We start from the raw sequence: 27,143 nt of genomic DNA on the forward strand, positions 1-27,143 counted from the left end.
TTCGAAAACCATACTGGTGGTTATAAAGAATCATATAGGAATCTAAATGAGAAATTATCCTTTTATGTATGATTTTTTCTAATATTTTAGAGAAACATGGCAAAATAGAAATGGGTCTATAATTAGTAAAACAACAAGGATCACCAGCTTTAAACAAGGGAAAGACTTTGGCAACTTTGAAATCATCTGGCACAACTCCTGTTTCTAGAGACAAAGACATAATATGTGACCCTGGACCACAAAACCAGTCTTATGGGTACATTTTTTAAAATTGAGATTTATACATCATCTGAAAGCTGAATACATAATCTTTCCATTGATATATGGTTTGTTAGGATAGGACAATATTTGGCCGAGATACAACTATTTGAAAATCTGGAATCTGAGGGTGCAGAAAAATCGAAATATTGAGAAAATCGCCTTTAAAGTTGTCCATTTCTATTGGCGATAGTGCTGAATCCATTCACAAAAATAAATGTTTTATATAAATAAGGTGGGAAATTTACAAAATATCTTCATGGAACATGATTTTTACTTAATATCCTAATGATTTTTGGCATAAAAGAAAAATCTATAATTTTGACCCATACAATGTTTTGTTGGCTATTGCCACAAATATACCCGTGCAACATAAGACTGGTTTTGTGATCCAGGGTCACATATGAGAAAGTGGTTGTAGAATGGATTGCTTCACCTGTTTAACAAGGTATGCTGAAAGATTGTCATGGCCCGCAGCAGTTAGTTTTAACTGATCAATGATGTCACTTACTTCATAGCCATCAATAGGTTTGAAAGAAGACATAACAGGAAATGTCCGATGGATAAAATCCAAAGGATTTCCATCACTATCTGGAATTAATTTAGCTAATTTCGGACCTACACTGACAAAAAATGTATTAAAATGTTCAGCTATTTCCTTTGGATTACTTAAATAGTCGTCACCATTCTGAAAAACAGAGGGTAAATCATTGGTAACCTTTTCTTTTTGAAGCAATTGATTCACTACTTTCCATGTAGATTTAACATTATTTGAACACTTGAGAAATGCATTACTAAAATACTTTTTTTTCGCAGACCTAGTTGAGCTTGTATATTTATTTCTTGCTGATTTATAAACAGCATAATTAAGTGAAGTACGATTTGAAACATACTTTTTGTACAATTTATTCTTTTTCTTTAACAGTTTCCTTAGTTCAACTGTAAACCAAGGTCTATTAAGAGCTGTGTTCTGTTTTTTGGACAATTTACCCATAAGGAAACATTCATTGAAATGAATAGATATAATACTCATAAACTTTTGATATGCTAAATTTGCGTTTCTCTCTTCATATAAGTCATCCCATGAAGTATTTGTCAAGCCTATCCTTGAACTTACAAATATTTACATCGCTCATATTTCTTATAAACAATACTTGGTTTGTATTCTTGTATCCATTTGCTTTAGTCACAGATAACTGAAATATAGGAAGATGGTCAGACAAGTCAGAATACAAAAGATTTCTGTTGTTTCAATGGGCATAAGCATTTCTCAAATCATCTGTCTTAACCCCTGTATAAAAATTTGAGCTCCTTTCTCTTGACATCAAGAAGAGTGGGCATTGCTTAACTTATTCCACTTCCTGTTCCTCTACTTGGCAGAGGGCAGCCCGGCCGCTCGCGCTGCTTATCTGAGCTGTCAGCCTTCATCAATCTGCTCTACATCATCATCATCATCACAGGCAGATGCGGCGGGTGAACGCTTCGCCTACTGATGTCTCAGCACAGGTTTATTTATACACACTGGCCATATTGACTCAGGGCTTATTTTTGCCTTAGTGGCTTTTCATGCTGAGCAGAGAGAGGCAGCGCTCGTCCAGGGGTCCTGTATCAATGCACTTCAGACCACTGAAATCAATAGGCCCATCTCCACCAATAGCAGGGATTCCAGGGCACACAACATTGGTATTGGTATCAACCAAACAACCTTTTTATTGGAGACCTGAATAATTGCTGATAATTATGTATTTGTTTTATATATAATATTAACAGCACCAATCATATTTACGTATTTATTTTTATATTCATACATTTATTTATTTGATGTCAATATGCATTCTTCAGATAAACCTAATGATATATAATTTATATTAAAAAAAAATATATATAATAAAAAATTAAAGATAACAAATTAAAAGATATTTATATATACGTATATAAAATATTATCTTTATAATATTTTACTAAAATATTTTATTTTTTATATATCAGTAGGTTCATCTTTATTAATTAACATACATACACACACACACACACGTATATATATATATATATATATATATATATATATATATATATATATATGTATGTGTGTGTGTGTGTGTGTGTGTATGTATGTATTTAAGATAATATTATATATATATATTTCTGCTTGATAAATGGACCAGATTGATCTAACGTGTGTGTGTACAGGGTGTGAGAGTGGTTCCGCATATATTTGATGTCACAGGATGTTTGTGATGGGTTTATGCGATTGTGTCATGCTTCTTCTGGAAAGCATCAGTCAGATAAGCTCCATCTTTTATCTTTGAGTTGCTTTTGTCGAATATGTCATTCTGCTATAGCAGAATAATAGTATTACTTTAAGGTGCTTTTCCAGTGAATTGAAGTCTCTGGTGTTACATTTTTAATGCTGTCTTTGCTTCATGCAGTATTGAAATGAGGCAAATTTAATGTTACCCACACTAGGAGAAAAATATGCTTCAATCATCTGTCCAAATAATGATCAGCTTTATTCTTCTGAAATTACCAAAATTTAAACCGTTATTAACTGAAAATCTTGCCCTCTGGAATCTCATTTTCATTTGCGCATATTCAAACTTGCAACACAAGAACTAATGATTTATGGTATCACTGATATCCTGATGCGTAGCATCTTCCCCTGGCAAGTTTGAGTATATGCGAATAAGATTGAAGATGAGGAAAGAAGACTTACATTTCAAATAAAGACTTAAATTATAGGCTGTTCCTCACATTCTCCCTTTACATATCTTCAGAGGAAAGCAAAAGCTTTAAGAAACATCCCACTCAGTTCCTCAGCAGTGAATTAGCATATGAACAAGCACTTATCCTCCAAAGAGGTTTGTGTTTATAACACCATGAATATGAACTAGATGTGCAATGACACTAATATTCTTAGGAAGGCGTTGGTGAAAACGTTATTAATGTCTGTGCACTTCCTATGTATTTCTTGAGTTTTTATGTATATGTTTTGCAATGAAGTAGTTGTCAAGCTCTGTGCCAAATGCTGCACTTGTGTTCCTCAGTCCGTTGTGTGTCAGCTGTCCTTGCTTTGGTAACGTAATGCCCCATAGATCATCAGGTAGCAAAAGAGGTCACGCGACCACAAAGAGGACGCTTGTTAGAAGCCGTTTGAATCATACTATGACAAATGGTAAACACTGTGGTTTCGTAAACTTAATGAGCAAAGACCGCAAGTTGCCTATATGTCAAGTGCATGAAATCAAAATAAAACTGCAAAATTGTGAAGTATTATTACAAGTGAAAATAATGTTTTTAAAATATATATTTAAAAAAGTAATCCACCCATGATGCAAAGCTGAATTTTCAGCATCATTACTCCAGTCTTCAGTGTCACATGATCCTTCAGAAATCATTCTAATATGCTCAAGACATATTTCTTCTTATTATTAATGTTATAAAAATGATCAGCGTTGTGCTGCTTCATATATTTTTGTGGAAAGGGTGATGCTTTTTTGGGGATTCTTTGATGAATGTAAAGTTCAAAAGAACAGCATTTATTTAAAAACCTTTGTAACATTTATTAATGTCTTTACCATCACTTTTGATCAATTTAATGCATCCTTGCTGAATAATTTTTTTAATATTTTTTTTTATAAAAATCTTATGGACTCCAGAATTTTGAGTGGTAGTGCACTTTTAACCATTGCTAAATTAACATTTAGCAGATAAACAAAATTTCGCTCCCGAAACCCAAAAAATATGGATGACTCATCTTACACTTGTGGGCGTAAACAAACCCGTTGGCATCCAAACGAAATGAAAAAAATAAATTGTCCTAGAATGAGAAAGTCCCTCCCCCTAATAATACCTGCTAACAGCATCTAACTAACAATTTCAAGTAGCAAATCATAGTTCATGGCTGTGATGCAAACAAAAGCCTGAAAGGTCGATATGTCTTTTGCCAGCTTGCCGGAAATATATAAACAAGTGATATAAAATGGTGTTTCCCTGATAGTGAAAAATGTTCTCTCTTTTTTTTTTTTTTTTCATAGCTTACTGATGTTGACAAATGATGATGTTCTATTTTATTCTTCTCTTTTGCTCTTTGTATGGTAATAAATTGCCCTGAATTTGACATTTTAAAAGCTGAAATTATAGTTATTCATATAATGTCATCATAATTACATGTCTGACCATGACTTTATTCCAATTGTCAGATAAATAGCAGAGTGGGACCCTGGCAGGCAGTTGATTATAGTTGTGTATGCCAGCAGGAGAAGAGGAACAGGGGGTTGATAGCTGAAAGAGAAAGTATAAAGCCCAGCCCCAGAGGTTAGTGCATTAATTGTGGCCAATTTTAAAATCAGCATCGGGTCATTGACTCCGCCACAGAATATTACCTGACATTTCTGTGTGTGTTCGCTGGGAAATGTAATGTTGAGTGGCGTGTGATTTATTGCAGCATGTAAAGCGAGTATGGTTTTATTAATATTATGTTTTAATTGCTGACATATTCCTCTGTGCCCTGCTGTGAAGTGTGAGAACATATATTTGAATGGTTGCTTCCAAATTTATTATGGATCTATGTAAATTTATGACTATGAAGAGGATTTTTGATGTTGCTGTTTTATGGAATTGATTGATATTGGAGCTATGGCTTAGTGGTTCACACATGCATGGATATATTGGACTGTGATGCTGATGCGGGTGTCTTGGGTTTAAGCCCAGCTTGTCTATTTTGTCAATTGCTGATATTACTAAGTAATAATCATGATGAACGTATATCTCCGGTGAGCTCTTATAACCGGTTCTGTTGTATACTAGCACCGTGAGAAGTGATTGGGAGGATGTGCGGACTCCAGAGGTTGTGTTAACCGAATATTTTCCATCGTTGATTGAATTTTTATTAGCAGTGATGAAAAAATCTGAAGGCCATCCGTCATTTTGACAGATTACACTGAGTGTGATCTATTGTAACTTGTAATTCCCAATCCCACTCTTGTCCAGTTGGTGGCGAATGCGCTCAAGTGTGGCAGCAGAGCACAGGTTCAGCCTTCAGAACAAAATTAAACGACTGCCATGAGAAGTGGGCTGAATTCGCAATCACCCCCCTACACCTTCAATCACTATTCCCTACGTTAGTCCACTAATACAGTTCACTTAAAGGAGTGAATGAAAACGAGTGAGCGAATTCGGACAGCTGTTGAGCGTACATCGGTTGTACACTCATTATTGCGGTGCAAATGCAATGTGTGATTGAATGAGTGCACTCAATAACGTCCACTATAGTTTCGGACACCACAACAAATGGCTGTCCCCTAAAATAATACCCTATTTGAAGGTGTAGGGAAAGATCAAAATCAGAAACAAATATTCATCTGCTTTGTTTGGTGTTGAACATGAAAAGTGACGCACAGTCTCCGTTCATCTGTTCTCTTAGTAATCTAGCCTATATGCTTGTAGCGTAAGTCCATGTTTAAGAATTAAAATGTGAATGAAAACAAATCTATTAAATGTCTTATCATTAAAATATGAAAAATAAAATGATGGGTAAAAATAGATTATGACTGCATTAAGAAAATGACAGGCAATGCAAAATTCTAAAGCAACCTCGGGTGTGGACATAGGCCTACTGTTTCTGACTTTTAGCACTCATGTCACATCTTACTTAGATATATGTTCAGATATTTGTTTAAATTACTTATTAAATCCCTTTTCAGTGTATTTTTCCTCCCTGTAGCTACAGCAACAGATTTGGGAATCAAGCCTTATTCCAAGGTTTTTATTCCAAGCCAGATTATTCCAAACCCGGATGAATGTCTGTGAATGAAGATCTGTGTATTTTCAATCAAGTTTTGACAATAGTATTTATAAAATAATTCAATAAAACCTTATCATATTTTTAGTTTAAATGTTGTAATGCTATAAATTGGTAAAAGACTGTAAGGGGTCATTCGCACAGTACGAGTTTGTTCATTTCATTGTACTGCTTTTCCATTGTTTATGGAACCTCTAAGGAATTGGAACCGTTCAATTCAAATTGAACAGCATTTGGCAGACGCTTCTATCCAAATCGACTTACATTGCATTCAAGGAAAACATTTAGTCAGTCCTTGCTTTCCCCGGAAATCTTACCCATGACCGGGTTAGCGTTGTTACCGCCATACTCTAGTCTACAGGAAGGCTTTTTTTGTACAGGAAATTACCATAATTACCTTTTAAAATTGACACTCTAAGGTTCATAAACCATTAACTTTTATATTTTCAGAGGCGTCGGTGGAAGGGAGATTAACCGTGGCACAGACATGCCAAACTGTGGGAGGCGAACAGTACTATTTCACTATTAGTGGAACCTTTGGTTTCTTTGTGTGTACAGAGGCAGGAGTTTCTCAGGTAGACTTTTGATATAAATGAATACAAGACCACCGTGCAGAATTATGACATTCTCCCGTACTTCGCCTGCCCTCGCCTTCTCTCTGGGTAATCTGAAATGATAGATGGAGATTGATAAATGGTATATGTTTGCACTTAGATTTACTTAATTAGTTTCTCAGGACTATCTTCTGTGTAATCCGCTACACCTGGAGCTCTTCATAGACAAGCTGATAGATTGGTGAGCCAACAGGCTTCGATTCCCCAGCCACAGCGGTAGCTTAATATCATAAAGGCTTGCTCCTTTCAAGAGTGTGTAAGAATCTGAACGGAAGCTTGTTTTGTTAAATGGTTGGAGTTTGCTCTGAAGCGTTAAAGGATAACAAGTCCTTGCTTGGTCATTAAAGCAGTCTCTGCAGAGAGAAATGTGTGCTACAGGAAGTGGGCGAACTGCAAACACATTTGAGGTGATTATAGTGTGTGTGCGCCTCGAGGGAGTGCTGGATTACACAATACCCGAGCCCAGAGCCAATCGCAGCGGTGACAGGGCTGCCTTCCATAGGGTCGCTGGATTATCGAGGTCGCCCCTGTTTGTGAGCAGGATTACTGCCTGAAATTCAGCGCTAACATACTTACAGGTTATATAACATCAACACAGGATATTTGTTGTAATTGCATCATAAATGTGGTTATGGAACTCAGGCGTTCCTCCTTGTACCTGCTTCAGGTTTACCTGAAACCCCTACAAAAAACTTTTGAGACAGTGGCAATCTGTTGAAGCGAAAAATTTCCAGAATGAATTTGAGATTCATTCTGGGTTGACACAATTGACTTGAGTATTTGGGGTTTTATTGAGCCTCTAAGGGGACATGGGGAATGATGGGAAAAAAATTATGAAATCGGAAGAAAAATTATTCAGTGCTTTTGTGTTCTCTCACAGAAGATATGCGTTTCCTCGAGAAACTTTGCGTTCGCTTCCAGAAGCACTGAAATATCGTTTTTCCTCCCACAAAAGTTTACATAAAATTTTTTTTACGAGCAAGCGCAAAGTTTCACTGAGAATTCAAAAGTTGAGTGAACGCAAACGTTTTTGGGGGGAATATTTTTCTCCAATCTCATTTTTTAACCATTAAAGGAACCGTATGTAAGAAATGTATTTCAATTCATCATAAAATGGCCCTGATATGTCACTAGACAGTAAGAAATCATGTTCATTTCAAATACTTATATCACTGACAACAGTAGTCCGGCCAGGATATTGTCATTTAAAAGTGAAGTTGCAGCCCTCAACTGGGGCTCGTTCTTCGTACGTCGCTAACTCAGTTAGCTGGATTTGATTGTTGACGATTTGGCATGATCTTGGATTGTTTGGTTCTTCGACGCTCATCCTGGACTTGCTGTCATAGCAACAGGTGCGCAAACTTGAACCTGCTCAGGAGCAGGCTTATTTCATGTAAACAGGATTAGATCCCGGCTTCATAAGCGGAGCTGATACGGGAAGTCCAGCGCAGCGCGATAGTGCACTTTCTGAGATTGAAATTTTTTTCTCGTGACTCGTGAGATTGTCGTTTACATTATTAATTTGTTGGAAACGCACATTATTTTCGACTTGTCGGAGTCGGGCTTTAACTACAGCACAAACTGTTTGCATTGCCCTATGATTATTTGCGAGTGGCTCTTTCCTTTACACTATTGGAGCAGAGAACTTGATGGAAAGTGATGTCTGTCGTGTCATTCGGAGTTTACCTGGCGCTTTTAGGTTTAAAAAACAGTTTTAGGTTTTTAAGACCCAATGTTGTAAAGCAGTTTTTTTTTTTTTTTTTTTTTTGGCTATCATTTTTTATGAAGATCATGCAATCATGACCATGCCGATTACAGTATGTCACTCAGGCTTCACTAACGTGATTGGTACCATAGACTATAGGCTTCCATAGACTGCCATCAAGGCCTCAATGAAGGGGATTATGTGAACAGAAAGGGGGTTCACAATGTAAATGTGCAGCCCAGTTACTATTGGGAGTCTTAATATTCCAGATTAATAATATTATATCAAATAAAAAAAGTCAGTTGACTAAAATCTTCCATATCACAAATGTGAAAGCAAAATGGCCAGGATCTGTGCATGACTTAAGAATTTTCAGAGATTCACATTTATGCACATTATTTGAAAGTGGTAAGGAAAGTTCCACAATTAAATATCAAATATTACATACACTTATGCTGATCCTAACAGAACTGCATTTCTTCATAGGTGATTATGACATGTTCCTGCCTGCAGACAGGTGTTTTATGACCCCATTCCCTGACCCAAACCAGTTACAATGCAGTAGCCAGGACAAGGGCACACAATGAAATGAACTTTGGCTAACTAAAGGGAAGATTTCAGTGTCTGATAAGTCTGAGGTTTGCACACCTGACAGGGCCTGTGACATTGCTGCATGTGCCATATTACACAACATTGCCCAAAAAAAAACAAAAAAAAAACTTTTCATTATAATATAATGAAAAGTTTAATAAAAGACCAATATACTTAGTTCCTTGAGTTTTATTTCAATTGTTCTTTGTAAAGAAAAGCCAGTGTTCAAGTGCCTGCAACAAGAGATATTAGACACATGCCTCATGCAACAAATAAAAAGGAAAAGTTGGCTCTACACTGCCCACCTGTAGGCCTATGTCTCCTCTGTCTGTGCAGACTCTTCTGTAGGCCTTTCTGTAGATGTGGAATCCTGCAACTTATATTGCTGCCATAAAGCATACAAGTATAAATTAAGTAAAGTTATTTATGCACTTGCAGGTAGGCTAGTTCCTCCATATGACAGTTATGTGAGAGGGTTTATTCACTGTCCAGTGAAATGGAAACAAATGGACATTACAAAGTCTTATACTTTCTTTCCTTTGGAAAGTTATAAAAAAAATGTCCACTTACTGCACATATTTCAGCCACCACTTTCTTGGGAACAGATACAAGTGTTGGTGTATTATGTAAAAGTGCACAAAAGAGGAAAACACAATGTCATTATATGAACTACACTCTGGAAAAATATTTTTACATTAATATAAGTTTATTAGTTTTCACTTTCACAAGTCAAAGCAATTCATCATTACTCAAGATTTAACAGTTGAAATGACTATACAGCCTTAATTTAATGCAGCAAAAATTATTTTACAGTGTAGGCTACTAAGATCTTTTCTTCTTTTTTTTTTTTTGCTCAGCCTTTTTCTTGGTTGCTTTTATAAACAGCCAACCATTTATTTAACAGTGTCTTTTATAAAAGAGACTATAATATAACAAAAAAATTACCATTATGTAGAATATTTTTGTACTTCACTTTTGTTTGTTCCCATGTTCTAGTGTGGTGACTCTGACATTACAATGAACAAAGTAATTATGCAATTATTCAAATACAAAAATATAGGCTAATAAGTGATAAAAAAACATCTAACATGGCCACTTCTAACGGATTTCAATTGTCTGCTACTTTTTGCCAGCCCTCTCTCCTGGCTTTTGCAGACTTTGAGGTGTTCCCTGGCGTTTTGCATTAAAACATTAAAATTCCGAATAAACTTCGACTATTAGTTCTTGCTCTGCTGCGGAGAAAAACTGTGCGCGCTCTTTGGCCACGCTGAACAGCCAATAGCAGCGTTGCTGATCAATGTTTCTACTATCGATACATATCCCCTTTTAACCCAGCGCATGAACGCGCAATTATCTCAGATAACTCAATCCAGCGATACTAATCCTATCCGGCAAGTGTGTTCGAAGAACCGAGTTAGCCAGATCATGATTAGCACGATGATATTATCTTGGATGTGTCATTTGATCTCGGATGTAATAAGCAACGTACGAAGAACGAGCCCCAACTGATGTTGATGTTGTCATGTTGTGTTTTGGCCTGATGCTCCACCCTCCACCTATCTACTAATCACGAAGTCAGTAGTGTTTCGGCATCCGGGTTGCCAGCTCTGCTCTAGTTACCACAGCTACGATTTTTTACGATTATATTTGGCTAATCGCCATTAGTAAATTTTTGCGATACATAATTACTTCGCAAAACATCTCGCATGAAGCATAAACATAATTAACAGAAAAAAAAACGTACTGTGTAGGACTCGTCACTTGCCATTGGAAGCTTCTTGTAGCAGCCTACGTTCCTGCTGGATCCTGCAGCCTAAATGGCAACCTCGAGTCAGGGGGGAGGGGGAGGGGATACACCGCTCTACAGTAATTTGAAAGTGATTGCAGTACCAGTTTTGGCCACAATCTTACAATACGGTTCCTTTACAGTTTTTCTCAGTCGCTTTGGTGCATTTCTCACATCACTATTTACATTTGCACAACAGTTAGTTCAACCTCCACAACATTTAGTCATTTGTGCACATCATAGTAGCAGTTTCTCATTCCTTCTAACAAATTGCAAATGCTTTTGGACATGCATCAATTGCTTTCATACAACTCTCTGCTGTTTTATAACATTATCATTTGCTTATGTCATGTCAGTCAAAATTAAATATACTTGTGAATGCTGAATAGTCATTCCATATACAACTAATAGTCCTCATTTCATTGCTTGAGTCATTACATACAAAAATGTTGAACTAGTTCAGCACATTTTACAAAAATTGTTTAATCTTTTTTTTTTTTCTGAAAATGTCTCCTAAATTGAACAATACCAGACAGAGAGGAACGTCTGGATGTGCATGAATGATTACAGTACTATGTATGTTCAGTTCCAATATGTACTGCAATATTGTTTCCAGTTGTGCACAGCTCTACCCAAAGGGAGTTTATGTTTGTTGTAAATAAGGGTGTATTTTTTCTTTTGCACAATGCTGTGAACAAATTAGAATTGCAAAGAGCATATGCAGTAAAAATGTGAAACATACATATTCAGTGTCTTGTACTCAGTTACCTCACTAAATACAGTAACTTTACTGTATTTTTCAAATGGCTGTGCAAATAGTATATAGTGCTGTCTTGAGCATTTTCAGGTAGTGTCACCAAGATCTGACTTTTTTGCACTGGAAAACATTTACAGAGTAAACTGTCATAATGAAAACATGACAAAGCCATTTGACTATCTTGTTCATAAACAATGGTGTCAGGACTTTTCATCTTGATGACACTGACACTTTCATTGACATGAATACTTGCTTTTGAGGAATGAGCTATCCATTTTGAGCAAGTGACACGCTTTTGCAGGTTATCAACTAGGTTTTGCAGTTTGTACTAATTGTTTTGAGAACTGCATTAACTGTTGTGCAAATGTAAATAGTGATGTGAGAAATGCACCAAAGCGACTGAGAAAAACTGTTACATGCCCCATGTTTTGACCTTTATTTTAGGTATTTAAAAGGTATTTTTCACTCTGTCATTGTTAGTTTATAAAAAAAATATGTTTAAAAATATGTTTGTATAGTTTCATAAAAAAAATGTGTTGCCTTTATATTTTAGTTAATAGAAGTCATGAAACTGTATTTTAGTTTAATTTGAAATAAACCAGTGTAATTGGGGAAAAACCAGTTAATAACAATGTTTTCATTTAGTGTTTTAATTTAGTTTTCATTGCAGCTCAGGTATATTGAAGACTAAGAGTTCAGTTCAGTACGGTTCAGAATGTAATCTTAACCATATTTAACACTCTAAAATAGAATTTATGATATATTCAGCTGCTTTGTGAACGTAGCCTATATCATTTTACTCTGTATAATTTCTGTGTAGTTTTGATCCTTTTAACTTGCCTTCTCCTGTATGAATCTCTTGTATTTTCTGGAGACCATGTGGAGGTGATTGTGTTTCCGAGAAGCATGTGTCAGCCTTGGCCTCAACAAACAGGATTGTCCACTTGATTGCCAAGAATTCATTAGAGTCTAGAGGACTCGTTCGGCTATTAACAGTGGCTTTTTTCAATCATTTGCCACTGTTATGTTCTTGTTAAGAGTTTGCTAAATCTGTTACGAGTGGCTCTTCAACGTCAACATAATTGCTTCAAATCTTCACAGTCCAGCAACAAGAGGGCAGGCAGACACTTTACCATAGATGTTGATGCATAGAGCCACATTAGCAGCAGCTGCTCATTACTGCGATACGTCTGTGCATCCACCATATTGAAGAGGTCATGATCAGCTTGTTAACAAATGAAAGTGAATTGACAGATGCGGCAGCGTTCACAAGATTTTCACGAGATTTGGTTTGTCATCCATGTCAGACAATTTTGCATATTGCAGATTAGTAAAACACAACATGTATTAGTATACGAGTGTTACAACTGGGAATGATGCTGTGTTCAGGGGTGACTTAAAATCTTAACAGGCCCACATATCTCTCTCTATAAACATTGGAAAGTTTGGCACGGAAAACCCCTTAACTGTTAAAAGGATAAGATATCGCAGCGGACATTCAAACTGATTTTTTTATTATGAATATAGGACTAACCTGAAGGAAAATGCTATATCTACTGTAAATGCAGGTATACTCGCTTACTCGATTTCTCACAATACTCTACAAGCTTCAATGAACAATATCAATGAGAACAAACATTTGTTTATGTTGCTAAGAGTGGTTGCTAGGGGTGTTATGTAGTGATACATAGAACCATTGGGTGAAGCGGTCATAGCCGTGTTTTAACGTGAATAAAACACAGCTATTGACCAATCAGAATCAAGGATTGGAACTAACCGATATATATATATATATATATATATATATATATACACACACATACACTACTGAACCCAAACTTTTAAAACTTTGAGTATATTATGTTTATGCTTTTTTTAACTTTAAAAAACCCCTCATCTTTAGGCATCTTTACTCTCTGCATAAGAAATGCTTCTGTTTGGGGTTGGATGGACTTAAATGTTTTTTTAAGACAGCTTGTCAACTATAGAGTTCAGGCAACCCACAGACTAATCGATTATGAAATGAAGTAGTTTTTCACATTCTTATGGTGAGATTGCACATTTCCTTTCATCTCAATTTAGTTGCTCTGTGGTAATGCTGAAAACCCCTGACAGGACCGGGGCAAAGCGTTACGCTGGCATGAAGCTCATCTCGCTTTTACTAAACACCCTGCTGAAGGCCTGTCAGATTGATGTTTAGAGGCGTTAAAAAGATTTTTCTATCTCTTTCATTTTTTTTAACGGTTATATGATTCACTTTGACGTGATCTAAATCCTCTCTAAATGTCATGTATTGATTTTATGGCGATAAGCGATGGCCAAAGTCAAACCCGCATGTGTTTGTGCAGTTAAATGATCTATGTAGCAGGTTGCTTTTGCTTAATTTGCCATTTATTGCTCTCTCCTGTATTCAATGCGTTTTTTCACCCTCGCTGCGGTGTGAGAGAGTCCCGAATAATTTATCAGGCTCAAAGAATTAGGCTACATGGCGCCAATGAATTGTTCTGTTACTCTTCACGCCGTCCGTTCCTATTATCTTTCCGCTTTGCTGTAATCCCGCTTATTCTTGGCCCTCCACTTTATGCAGAGTTGGGTTTGACAGCCGTCTTCTCTCGCTCTGAAGCATGAGTGGATATCCAGTGTGTGTAGGCTGGTGACTTGCTGGCAGAGACGAGCGTTTCATCACATGCTAATTGAGCAATAGATGCCGGGGATAAGTGCCTGCTACATTCACCTGTCTCCTCCATTAGAGGCAGGTCTCTCCAGCAGACCATCACTCTGAGTAGCCATATTTGTGTGCTTGTCCCTTTATCTCAGTCTGACCTCAATCTGACTGTCCTTCTCCATGACCTGTGTTGCAGATATTTGGCTTGTTCTTTGCGCACCACATAATTTGCTCCGATTTTAGGTCATTTCAAAACAATCCCTGATGTGCTTTCAGTCTAAAGATTCTGCCGTACTAACATAGTTCTGCTCTGACCTGTCAATACAGTACTGTATATAATCAAAAGCACCTTGGAATCAAAATGGACAGTTCTTCTGAGGGCAGGACAACCTGTCAATCACATGAGATCACCGGAAAAGCATTCCACAACCATCCAATCAATTCCCCATTGATAAAATCAAGTCCCGCGACTCCCGTCCTAATTATTATAAATGTTTCTTGTTCAAGGCCATTTTACTCTGATACACGTCACAATAGGGAAGAAAATACTAACGCAGCTTCAGTTTCATGACTATTTTAATAGCTACTACATTGTTTTTATAAATTGAATTAACCTGCCATTTTATTTCATTAATATTGTTCAATGCCACATCTGAATGACCCTGAGGGCCCTATCTTGCACCCAGCGCAATTGACTTTGTACACCGACGCATGTATCATTCCTATTTTGCACCCGACGCACAGCAGACTTTTCCCTCCACAGACGCACGTCAGTAAATTAGGGAATGAACTTGCGCTTCCGGGGGCGATTCAGCGTAAAGAGGAGGCGTGTTCCAGCGCAAACGTTCCCTGGTGCTATTTTGCAGTTTAAGTAAACAATTCCGTCACAGACCGGGAAAAACCTAGTCTAAAGTCAGTGGCGCATTATTCAGATGCTATTTTAATGGCGCATGCTTGGCCATAATGTAGCGTGTGCACAACGCACATACACTTTGCTTCTCTCATCTACACAGACGCAGGCAGCAGTTCCAATTTTTGCAAACCATACATAATTACAAGGAAAAATATTACCACACAAGGGAAATCATTGTGGTGTCCATGAAGATGTGAAAAAATAGGCATAAATCTAGCTTACACATTTACCCAAATTATTATACGCCTGTTTAACCGAAGCCATCCCAATACAATGTCACTTCTCTGTCTTTCACGGCCCTGACGAGAATGTCGGTCTCCTCGACTGTGAACCGCTCCTGGCATGCTCCTGGCAATAATAGCAGTTATAATAGTTGCTTTATAATAGCAATCCGCCATGGAACAAGCGCACTTGCTTTTAAAGGGAATGTGAGATGACGCTCTGATTGGTTTATTTCACGTTACGCCCAAACCACACCTATGAGTAATGTAGCTACTTCAGACCAACACATTTTAGATTTTCGTCAGGCGCAGGAGTCATTTATCCCGCCGGTATAATAGCAACAGCGCCCGAGATCCGCCCACAAAGTTACTTGCGTTTTGCGTTTGATACTTGCGTTTCAGATCGTTAAAATAGGGCCCTAAATGTGTCATTGTCAATCAGTGCACATCTTGTTTTCTTTGTCTGTGACCAAGAATGATCACCTTTCAAGTGATACATTGTGTCCTGCGATTGTTGTCCATCTGTACATATATTCATGCCACCTCTGTGCTGCATTAAAAAGTGTGTTGTGGTGTCATGCATGTTAATACTAGAGTCTGTTAATAACATGTTATCATTTATTTTTTATCCGTTTGGATGTTGGTAGACATTGCAACTGACATAATGGATGAATCTGTCAATCGCCAGAGCTGTATTCTCAAAATGGCCAAATATCGGACAATATTTTAGTCTGGATGTATGATACTAAATCATATTGGTCTGTGTTTGTGTTTTTTCAGTGCGGGACCCAAGGGCGACAATATCTATGAATGGAGATCCACCATCTTGGGCCCTCCAGGTTCAGTCTATGAGGGGGGCGTGTTCTTTCTGGATATCACCTTCTCTTCCGATTACCCCTTCAAGCCACCAAAGGTACAGTCTGGAAGCATCTCTTCCTTTTTATTCACTATTTTTAGGTATTAAAGTTGAATTAAGCGATTTCTGAGAATTGTTTTTGAATACTGTTAATGTTTGAAAAAATCAACCCAAACAAACACACCCAAATCTTCATTGCTTCGCCCAAAAACAAACACACAGTGCAAAAATGCATGTCTTTTTATCATAGCAGCAGCGAAGCAAAATAAAGCTTTGTGAAAAATAAAGCAAAGATGACAAACGAACATCAAGAAAGAACAAAAAACAAACATACAGTACACAAGTATTTACAAGCAAGAGTTGGTTGTTAGTCGCCCAGCAGCACACACTCAAAACCAATGTTACTCGCGTATGGAGCAGAAACAACGTAATCTCTGTTTCAGTTTTTTTTTAGGCCTTCTGTCTCTCCAGCGCTGGAAAGCTTTTCTAATATTAACACGGGTCCTAAAGCTCTTGCCTGATCTTTTTCCAGTGATATTTCCAATGATCTATTTCAACAGCGTTTTTCAGAAATCGCTTACTGCACCTTTAAAAGGGGGGATTCTCAATCCTGCTCTAATAGATCTACCTTCATCTAAAGTTTTCTTATAACTCTAATCAATGTTTTTGAGCTCACTTGAAAATTACAAGCAAGTGTACCAGGGTAGAGGTTAGGCTCTGTTTCAAAAGCTAGTGAGCTGCCATGCTGTCTAGTGTGTAGTGCCTACATATGGCTGCTAAGGGAGAATCCTGACTGAAATGGAACTTCATAAGTGTATGATATGTGAAATACTTGCCAAAACGCAGCGTTTTAGAAGGCAGCATAATCATGGTTTTAAAACCTGCATAGGCAGCTCATTAGGCTTCACAACAAGCTCTCAATCTAAATGCAAAATCAAATGGATTGGAATGTATTTGGAAACACTTCAAAGTGAATACTTCAGATTTGTTCTTGAATATGGGTCAGAACTTAAAACAGCGGTATCAGCCATTTGATACTGTTCTTGAGCTTATAAATTCATGAATCAAAGTGAAGTCCCATGACATTTCTAACATATATGAATGTAAATGATCAGTTAAGCATTATATAATTTAATAATATTCAATGTGGTCCTCAGTTATTATCAGTCATTTTTGGTGCTCAGTTATTAATAATGTTGAAAACCCTTTTTGCTGCTTAATATTTTTGTGGAAACTGTATGCAATTTTTTAGTTTAATAGAAATAGAAAGTTAAATTAACAGCATTTATTTGAAATGGAAATATTTTGTAACTTTTCATCAAATGAATGTGTCCTTGCTAAATAAAAGTATTTCAACAAAAAGAAAATCCTAATTATTCCAAACTTTGGACCAATAGTGTAATTTGCAATGGAAAAAGCTATTAAACTATTATAGTAAAATACGAAATAGATGCATTTTCACAGACACCTAACTGTGTGTGCTATTATTAGCCTATAGTCGGTCACAAAAGAGCAGTGGCCTTTAATTAAGATTTATTAGGTCTACCAAGGACACTCTGTAACAGATCATTCAGAACAGGTATTGACCTCTGTTAAAAATGCCTCAAGGATAATGTGAGGCTGAACGATTGTGTTTGTCTGCTATTTTGTGTGCTGGATGGCTGCACACACTCCTTCAGAGCACCGGCTATTTCCAGCGTAAAGTAACTAGCGCGATGCCGCAATGTGAATGTGGTTTAGGGAAGCTGGTTAACTCCTGCTCGGGCTATAACCGTGAAGTGTCAACCACGCCATCTCGGATTAATTAGCATCCGAATCTCCTTCCTCAGCATGTTTGTGAATTTGTGCCTCTATGAACTGAGCGGCTCTCCGCCTCAGTCTGGCCCTCATCTCAACCGTCAGTGTCATCTGTAAACAACAAGTTTATATAAAGCTCATGGGCTGGTGAGGGCTCTTTGTTCAGATCAAGACAATGCAAAGCTCTAATCCACTAATTATAAACAGGATTCATCCTCTGCGGTGGATGCTGGGCAGAGCCAGCGGCCCACACCCCCTCATTCTTTTGTCACCAGATGAAACGCGGGGTAACTTGGGGGCCGATCTCGCCTACGTTGGTTTAGGGTCTGTGCTCTGTGAAGTCGCTGCCTGCTCTCGCTCGCTGAGCGCTGTGGCTTGGTTTGTGGTCCACTAATCTGTGCTTTTGTGAATGAGTCTCTCTGTGTTTGGAAACAGGGCGAAAAAGACAGAGAGACAGGCATTTCTTCTTAAAAGTAGATCTAGAAATAAGAGTATCGATTAACTCGATCTGTAAAAGGCTCTAATGCATTGGCTTGTTTACAGAGAGCAGTTTGGTTGGGTCATTGTGTGTTTTTAAAAAGAGCTATTTCTCTTTTAGCTTGTGTCTTGTTTTTTTCTGTCTGTCTGTTTGAATCTCTAAAACCCCACATGTCTGTCTACTTGCACAGATAGCTGACTTTGTTGCTTAGCTAATTATGCTATTCCCTAATAAGCGTAAAAAGCTGATAATTCAATAAAGATCTGATCATGGCCAACTTTCAAAGGGATTCAACCTTCTGCAAGTTTTCTTGCAGTCATATGTCTTTGAACTTAGAAAAAGAAGTTACCGTAGTTGTTTTTGAAATAAAATTATCAGACTGACTGATCAGATGAAAAAAATAGTGGTGTGTGTGCATAATATATATATTATACTTTTTCAAATTATGAAAAAGGTTATGTTTTTAATTATTTGAATAATTTGTTACTTAGTCATTGTCATGGATCACAAGATATTACAGGCCATAATATAATATTTCCTGTAAAAAGTGTCTTAAATAGCTGAAAATAATGATTTCTTGTCCAAATTAGTCGTGTATTTTTTTCCATCATGCATCATTGTATAATAAATTTTTTTTTTACTTTTCTTTTGGTAATATTTAATTTATTTTATTTGTTAAAGCCCTAAATAGTCATTTTTCTAATTCTACAACATTAAATTGGGTAAAATTTTTAAAAAATTGTCCATAATCTTGTGGCAATTCTTTTACCGTACCGTACTTTGCCTTTAAATTGGTGGAATGATCTCCCACAACTATGTAAGATACAGGAAATGATGTCACTTTCCCTCACTGATAAGATTGAAGCACTGGAAGGTATGTGTGCTCTCTCTGAGAAAATATTTTAATCTAAAAAGTTCTTACACCAAGAGTTATTTTGTAAAACGTCAAAATTCTTACTACAATATCAAAACGAAAACAGAATTTATCATTGTTTCTTTTAATCATGATTTCATCAGTGCTATGTACTCTATGTAATAGCATTTATTCTAGCAAGTAGAGTTTTTGGTTAAAAAGTTATAAATTGTCAATTCTATTACCGTCAAACTCTGTTGCCAAGGTAGAGTAACAATGTTGACAGTAACAGAGTTGACCAACAATACTATAAAGAAATGTTTTTTCATTGAAAGTAAAAAAAATTAAAGTAGCCTAACATATAAGCTATAAAAGTTTCTAAAATTAATGCAATTTTATATGTTTTCAATAAGATAATGGAAAGAATTTCTGTTAGAGAACAATTTTTCCCTCAACTTTTTGAAATGCAAAATGTATCTCCAATTATAGAATCACTCATGTGTGTGTATACATATATTCTCTGACTTGGATAATGGTAATGAGAGCAGTATTAGGGATAGTTATTCTTTGTCATGAAAAATGCTATATCAAATTTATTTAAAAAACGAATTATTTTAATATGGTATTATTAAATTATTGTTATTATTTTATCATTAATATTAGATTTTTTTATATATATATTTATTAAGTGTATGGCTTTGTTGCACTAACTATAGTAAATATTTTATGTAAAACATCATATATTTATTTTTATATTAATATGATGTAAGTACATTTACATTCAACATTTCTGTTGATTTGTCAAGCATCTTGGATTAATATTTCTGCCTAAATGCGGCTCAGGAATGCTTCACGAAGGGATGACCAAAACAGTCAATATTATGTTATTTCAAGCTATGTTAGTGTGTGGGATTTTTTTATTGTCTGTTTAGGATATTAGTTTAGGATATTTTTTTGTTCAGGCGTGCAAGGTATTTCTCTGTATTGTTTGCCTAAATGTGACCATCTTAGAAGACAGCTGGCCACTTTCAGGAACAGTCTTTGCATTGGTTGTGTGCTTTAAAATGCTCGGCAGCTCACTAGGTTTTCTCTTCATAGGGGAGTGTCATGAACTCTCTCTTGTTTTGTTTCCCAGCGTTGTCCGTGAGGCCTGACACTGGCTGCCCGTGTCATGCTGGCTGTGTTTTCGACCGAGTCGGACTCCTAGATCACCGTGTTCATACAATACCCACATTGTGCAAGGCAGGCATGGTTATTTTGGTCGCTCTGTTTATGCTGCATCATGTGACGGACATCTTAGTATTTGCTGCAGGGGGCAGAGTGAGATGCAGTCAACAAACAAGAAGCACTCTTTATGTGCTAAGGGAACATACTAATGCATGACCCGGACTATCCCTTGACCCTTATCCGGCAGACACGGGCCGTCCCACAGTACTGCAGTCAGCGGTGTCCCGCTGGTCCTGTAAGCTAGGGCTGTAAGTCGCCAATACTCTAGATAAGGGCTACTGACACAGTTGGAAAGCTGGGTCAGGTTAAGCTTGCTTGGCTCTCGATGTCTCAATGGATCAATAGCTTTCAGGATTCAGCCCTGGCTCTGAGAGTGCTGTTAATGAGAATGAAAGCTGTGATCCAGCTCTCAAAAGCCCCATATATAACAAGCCCTGTTAAAACGCATCCAGAGTGTTAAAGCGTGGTTCTGGACTGGTGAGCTAACATAATCCCTTTTCAGATAGACTTGTTTTGTGATCGTGCCGGTTTCCTCCTGTGCAGGTCACGTTCCGTACGAGGATCTATCATTGCAACATCAACAGTCAGGGTGTGATCTGCCTGGACATCCTGAAGGATAACTGGAGCCCAGCTCTGACCATCTCGAAGGTCCTGCTTTCCATCTGCTCTCTGCTGACAGACTGCAATCCAGGTGAGTACCGCAACTCAAGGCTGACAAGAAAAATGTCCCAATAATTGGATAATAGGAGTGTTGTTCGGGGCATAACACCAAAAATGAAAATTCTGCCATCATTTACTCTGCCTTAAACCTGTATGGCTTTTGTCTGTGGAACACAAAAGAAGATACTTTGAAAAATTTCTCTGTGAATGGAAATAAATATGTTGTTTGGAAATAATTTTCAAAACATATTTTGTGCTCCACAGAAGATTGAAACAGGTTAGGAATGACAGTGAGGGAAGGATGATAGAATAGTAATTTTTTGGGTCAAAATCTTTTTTGTTACAGACAAAAAAAATAATAGTCAACCACGCGAGGAAAACAGGCATAAGAAAAATAATCACATGGATTCCAAAGGTCAAAAAGTAAAAAAAAAAAAAAAAACTTTTGAATTCATACCCCTATAAAAACCTACTATTTTAACAAAATATTCTTTAAACACAAGCAATATTTACAAAATAAATCAGCAACTCGAGCGCCAAATTAAATGATAAAAAAAAACCTCCCTACTCCAAAATCCTCCTCATTAGTTTAGTCTCCAATTAGTGTTTAAACCACAAGATTACCTCACCGAATTGGGAAAAGCTCCCTCACAAAACGCTCCATTTACATGTGAATCACTCACAACACAACTTTCCGATGCTTTACGAAATTCAATGAGGAGAAAACATATTCCTCAAAAATAATAATCATAAGCATCAAAAGTACAAAAAAAAGTGCCATTAAATGTAGCATTAGCGGCTCATTGTCAATGCCGAGCGGTGCTACAACAACCTTCCAACAGCACTCAACCGGGAATAACCCACACACCCGGCAACAAAGGCTAGAGAGAGAGAGAGAGAGAGAGAGAGAGAGAGCAACAAACACAATCACACTTCCTTAAATAACTTCCCTACCTGGTATATACACTAAATGACAGTCACAACGTTCACTCTCTAATTTCGTACCTCATTTAATGCATGATTGCATTACTCAGGTTCACTAGTAGGCCTCAGTCACTATGACATCTGGAAGCCTACACCCACCAGGTCATTTGATTAGATAATGAATTTGACCATGTGACATTTTTCAAATTCATTTACGCTTTTGATAGATTTAGCGTATTTATTTGACTGAAGGCCCTGTGTGTCCAGTCCTGCTCCTGGAGAAACACTGATTAGTCAGTTCAGCTGTGTTAAGCAATGGTTAAGGTTAAACTCGGCAGGATATATTCCGCAATATATTTGCTTTTACACTGACAATGCCTCAAATGGGCAGAATCAGGAGCAAAGAGTGATCGAAAATACAGCATTGGCTAAAAGTTGGAAAATTGACTTATCCATTTATTCAAATATAATTCACTTTTTGATGATTTTGCAAGCATAATGCGTAGTTGTGCTTGGAGTCAATTGTTTTATTTTTGCTAACAGTAAAACATGCCAAATTGTGCAGACATCATTTTTGACCAGGCTGTCATACAAAGAAATTATGAACGCATGCAAAAATAAGAGAGAATCAACAAACTATGAATAACTGATTAAGTCAACGCATGTATTTTTTTTCTCCTGTGTGCTTTTTTTTTTTTTTTTTTTTTTATAAAACCTGTTGCTTTAGATTGCCCTTTTTTCCAGATAATTTTGTCAGATAAATACCTTAACCAAGTTAACCAATATAAAATATTTTCCTCATATTTTGATCATTTAATTGAACTTTTAAGATCATAAAAAAAAACAAATATCCCCTCTGGACATCACTTTTGGCCATTACTGTCCATGGGCAAATAAAGATAAATTAAAATGAAACTGTAAAATTTGATTCCCGTTATGCCAGCAGAGAGTTTACTGTCGACTAACCCTAAAATCAAATGAAAAATAATTGTTTGAATGGCAAAGTATCTCGACCTAAAAACATGTCCTACATTAATTGAAATATGCTAAAATAAAATAAAAATATTAGATGAAAAACTTGAACTCAAAAATACTTGACTCGTCAAACTAACTGAAATAAAAAAAGTTTGTTGAAATACTGAAATAACTAAAGTAATTTTACTTCAACTGAAATAAAAATAAATTAAAGATAAATAAAAAGATAAAAAACAACAACAAAAGCACATAATAAAATGACTAAAACTTAAACTAAATGGAAATGAAAATATAAAAACAAAGGCTAATTCAAAATATTAACATACTATAATAGTATATAAATAATATTAATATAGCCCTGTCTACATTTTGTTAAGTGAATTGCTTGAATCTAGAAAGGATTGATCACATTAATCTATGAATGAATTAGAAGCTGATGACCAAATTTTATGCTTAATGTTGCATTTGTCTAGTCGCGTTCATTTAAGGTCTTCATTGTTGTGTTGCTTGAAGTAAGGGAACACCGACCTTTCGGAACAGGCCTACAGTTTGGAATCCTCAAACATCTCTGACATTGTTGTGTCAGCTGAGTCAGCACATGACAGATGTGACTGTTGAAACCCACACAGCTCTTTCATTTACTCTCAAAGATGGCTCACTTCCCACGACTCTCTCTCTCTGTCCTTCCCCAGCGCCTGTCTGCATCTTTCAGAAGACTGTGTTCTCGTTGACTCCTGGGTATAAAGAACGTCTCACTTTTTTTTTCTCTCTGTTCTTCTCTCTTTTCCCCCTCTCGTCTCTCAGCGGATCCTCTGGTGGGAAGCATAGCTACTCAGTACCTGACCAACAGAGCAGAGCATGACAGGATAGCTCGACAGTGGACCAAGAGATACGCCACATAGACGACGGGCCGCTGACACCTAGACCCCGCTCACCCCCCCCCCCCCCCCCCCCATCCACCCCACCCCCTTCTTCCCAGATTCCCTTTGTCCACCCCTCCTTCCCACACTCTTCTCCTCCGCCGCCCCAGTTTCCATCACCCGCAGGAGTGTAAAGATCCAGGAGAGGCAACTTTACAACGTGCAACAAATCTTTATAGCCTTTACAATACGGACTTCTGTGTAAATGTCATACTGATTCTACCCCGTGTTTTTACCCGATACGGACTGGGAGCGCAGACAGGACCCGCCAAGGTGTAAAGGCTGCCGGAGTAGAATTTTGTAGCTGTAGATTTAGTTCTGTTTAAAAGCCTACTTGCAAGTCTTGCTTCTTTGGGATATAAAAAAAAAATGTATTTTGTGATGTAATAAGGAAAATGTTCCTAAAGTCAACCAAATATTATGGTGCATTTTAGCCTAATTCATTATCTGTATGAAGTAAAAAAAATGACAAAAAAATGACAAAAAAAGAAAAAAAACAAGCTGTAGATTATTAGAAATGATGTCATTTATATGAGACCCACACTCATTTCCAGTTCTGTGGTACATGCTGTTGTGAATCTGTTATACCTTTGTCAGTTTGTAATGAAGCGATCTCATTGAACGTTTTGTAGCTCAGCTGAAATGAGCGACCACTGTAACATCCCCTCAAACACAATAAAAAAAACTGTCCCCCGGGTCAAGTGTTTGTGTGTGTTCTGTGTTCACCGGTATTAAGATCCGATCGGCTCAAAAGTGATGCATGGACGCTTGTAAACAGGCCATAATTACTTTATTACTTAAATTCTTTATTAGATTTTTTGAAGGCTCTTATTTGGATTTTACCTTTTTTCCTTACATTTATGAATGCGTTTTTTGGGGGGGTTTTAACCCCCTTTAAGGTTATATAAAATAATAGAGCAAAGGACCGACCAGGCATTTTATTCACATTTGTTAAATATTAGGCATTTTCTGTTGTGTTCAGTGACATTTTGGTTAATTTTCACTTTTCGCTGGCTGCTAATATTTTTTTTAAATCATTGATTGCATTAAAATGTTTGTTTTCTGCATCTCATGGTGGGGTATGTTAATGCACAGCCTTAAAATCTTTATAATCATCACAATTTAAATTAAAAAGAGTTGTTTACACAGTTTTAAAATGACATGACCCTACAAATCATTAAATTATATTAAAGAAAAAAGCACACATTAATTAATAGTTAACTGGCTGATTTTTCGGCAGGAAAATGCACATTTACTCTTCTGAACTCTATAATTTGTTATCATTTTTATATATATATTTAGCTATGGCCCTGGAAGTATACCTGATGCCCTCTGAGTTCTGGTCATGGTTTTAGGAAATGTAAAAAAATCATGGCACTGGCAACATACCTACTGTAACAATGAAGTACTAGCATACAGTTATATTGCTTGCAAAACATTTCATCAGAATATATGGGTTTTTTTTCCCCAATGGCCATCAATGGAGAACCCAGCTTACATAATGATGTTCAGCCAAACCCTGAACGCTTTTTTGCACTCATGTATGACTGACACAAGCAGATGTCCATCAAAAACGACCATTTTGAGAATACTTCCTGTTCATTTAGGGTCATATTAGTCCACAGCCGACTTGTAGAGTTGCTCACTCCACAAAACACGTGGGTATGACATTCATTAGCACTGTTATGTCATTTTTGGCATCCATGACGGGGTCACTTGGTCTCTTGTGTACATCTCACATTCATATTGGCTCTGCCTTCTGGATGTTTCTGTAGTCAGAGTGAGATGAGATTTTTTTTTTAGGGTCGCTCCCAAAAGAACATTGGTCTCGACTCACTTTCTCTTTGGCTGTGAGTGAACTGAGATTCATTCTGACCTGTGTTGATAGTGTCAGATTTACACCCAGGAGGGCAGGGGAATGCGAACTGCTGCCTGTCCCAACTTGAATGTTTGCAGCCCCCTGGTGGCACCTTTCTTAATCACACTTAGCTGGGAGGTGATAGAGATCCATCCAGTCTCATGTAGGGATTGATTATTTTATTGTTTGTCAGTTATCAGTTAATCATCCGTTTTATGATGTGTGGTGATTTTTTTCTATTTTTATTATTATTGTTTTGTGAGTCTCAATGGAATATCTGAGGCTGTGTTGGAGTACTAGCTTTCTTACCTGAATACTACACAGTATAATACCTATATTATGCATTAATAACAACAATAAATGCACATGGCCTCGTGTTGCATGTGAGTGCAACATATGCACGCCATTTTTAGGTACATTTTATATAGTGCAAATAGCAGAAAGTGTATATATTTGAAATAAATGCTATTCTTTAAAACTTCCTATCATCAAAGAAAATATACATCATGGTTTCCACAAAAATATTGCACAGCATAATTAAGTCAAGCCACCTTCATTTATATAGTGCTTTTAACAATATAGATTGTTTCAAAGCAGCTTTACAGTGATAATAGGAAATTACAGAAACACACACTAGACTGTATTCATGTTTCTTTTGATCTAAAAATCTTAGAATTTAAACAAACACACAAGCTAAATATGAAGAGTTTAAATTATATGCACACATTTGTTATTATTATTTGTAAATATTATTTCATTATTTATTATTTTATTTACATTTATTTAACTTTATATACATTTATACTTCTTTTTTCATTTTTGTCTTATATTTAATCATATTTATTCATTTTTAGTAGATGAGTTGGTTTGGATGGAGAAAAAAAGAAAAAAAAAGTCAAACCGTGTCCAGCAGGGAATTCCTTTTTGGATTTTGATGACTTCACTATTTTTCTAAAATATGTAAAATGATAATTAATTGTTAACGAAGGACCTGTTGGAGACAGAACTGGGTCTTCATCGCGTGGCCACACGAGGGAGACAAACCATGACGTCCGTTCCTCTCGCCGACGATGTTCTGTTTATATATATTTAGTGTGGCTTTTATTTGAGTTTGCCTTTGATTATTTATTCATTTGATTGATCCCATCAGGGACCGGTCTCATTAAATGACCTGCGGCAGGTAGAACGTGAAATAGTGCATTAAGGAAAAGATTAGTTTCATGTCCATGGTTGATGAGAGGGGTGGAATACTGATGAAGCACACACACACACACACACACACACA

General features: G+C 36.8%; 1 protein-coding gene across 1 annotated transcript in view; it reads left to right on the forward strand.

Annotated features, from left to right (window-relative positions):
- Nucleotides 1-24,696, forward strand: part of ube2e3 (ubiquitin-conjugating enzyme E2E 3) — a 48,566-nt gene extending 23,870 nt beyond the window's left edge. Inside the window, exons 4-6 of the mRNA XM_082176714.1 lie at nucleotides 16,091-16,223; nucleotides 21,065-21,212; nucleotides 23,885-24,696. Of these exons, the coding sequence (XP_082032840.1) occupies nucleotides 16,091-16,223; nucleotides 21,065-21,212; nucleotides 23,885-23,982 (379 nt within the window). The 3' untranslated portion in view covers nucleotides 23,983-24,696. The remainder of the gene's footprint in view (nucleotides 1-16,090; nucleotides 16,224-21,064; nucleotides 21,213-23,884) is intronic.
- Nucleotides 24,697-27,143: the final 2,447 nt, after the last annotated feature.

Source organism: Leuciscus leuciscus (assembly GCF_965113295.1).
Source record: "Leuciscus leuciscus genome assembly, chromosome: 7".
NCBI lineage: Eukaryota > Metazoa > Chordata > Actinopteri > Cypriniformes > Leuciscidae > Leuciscus > Leuciscus leuciscus.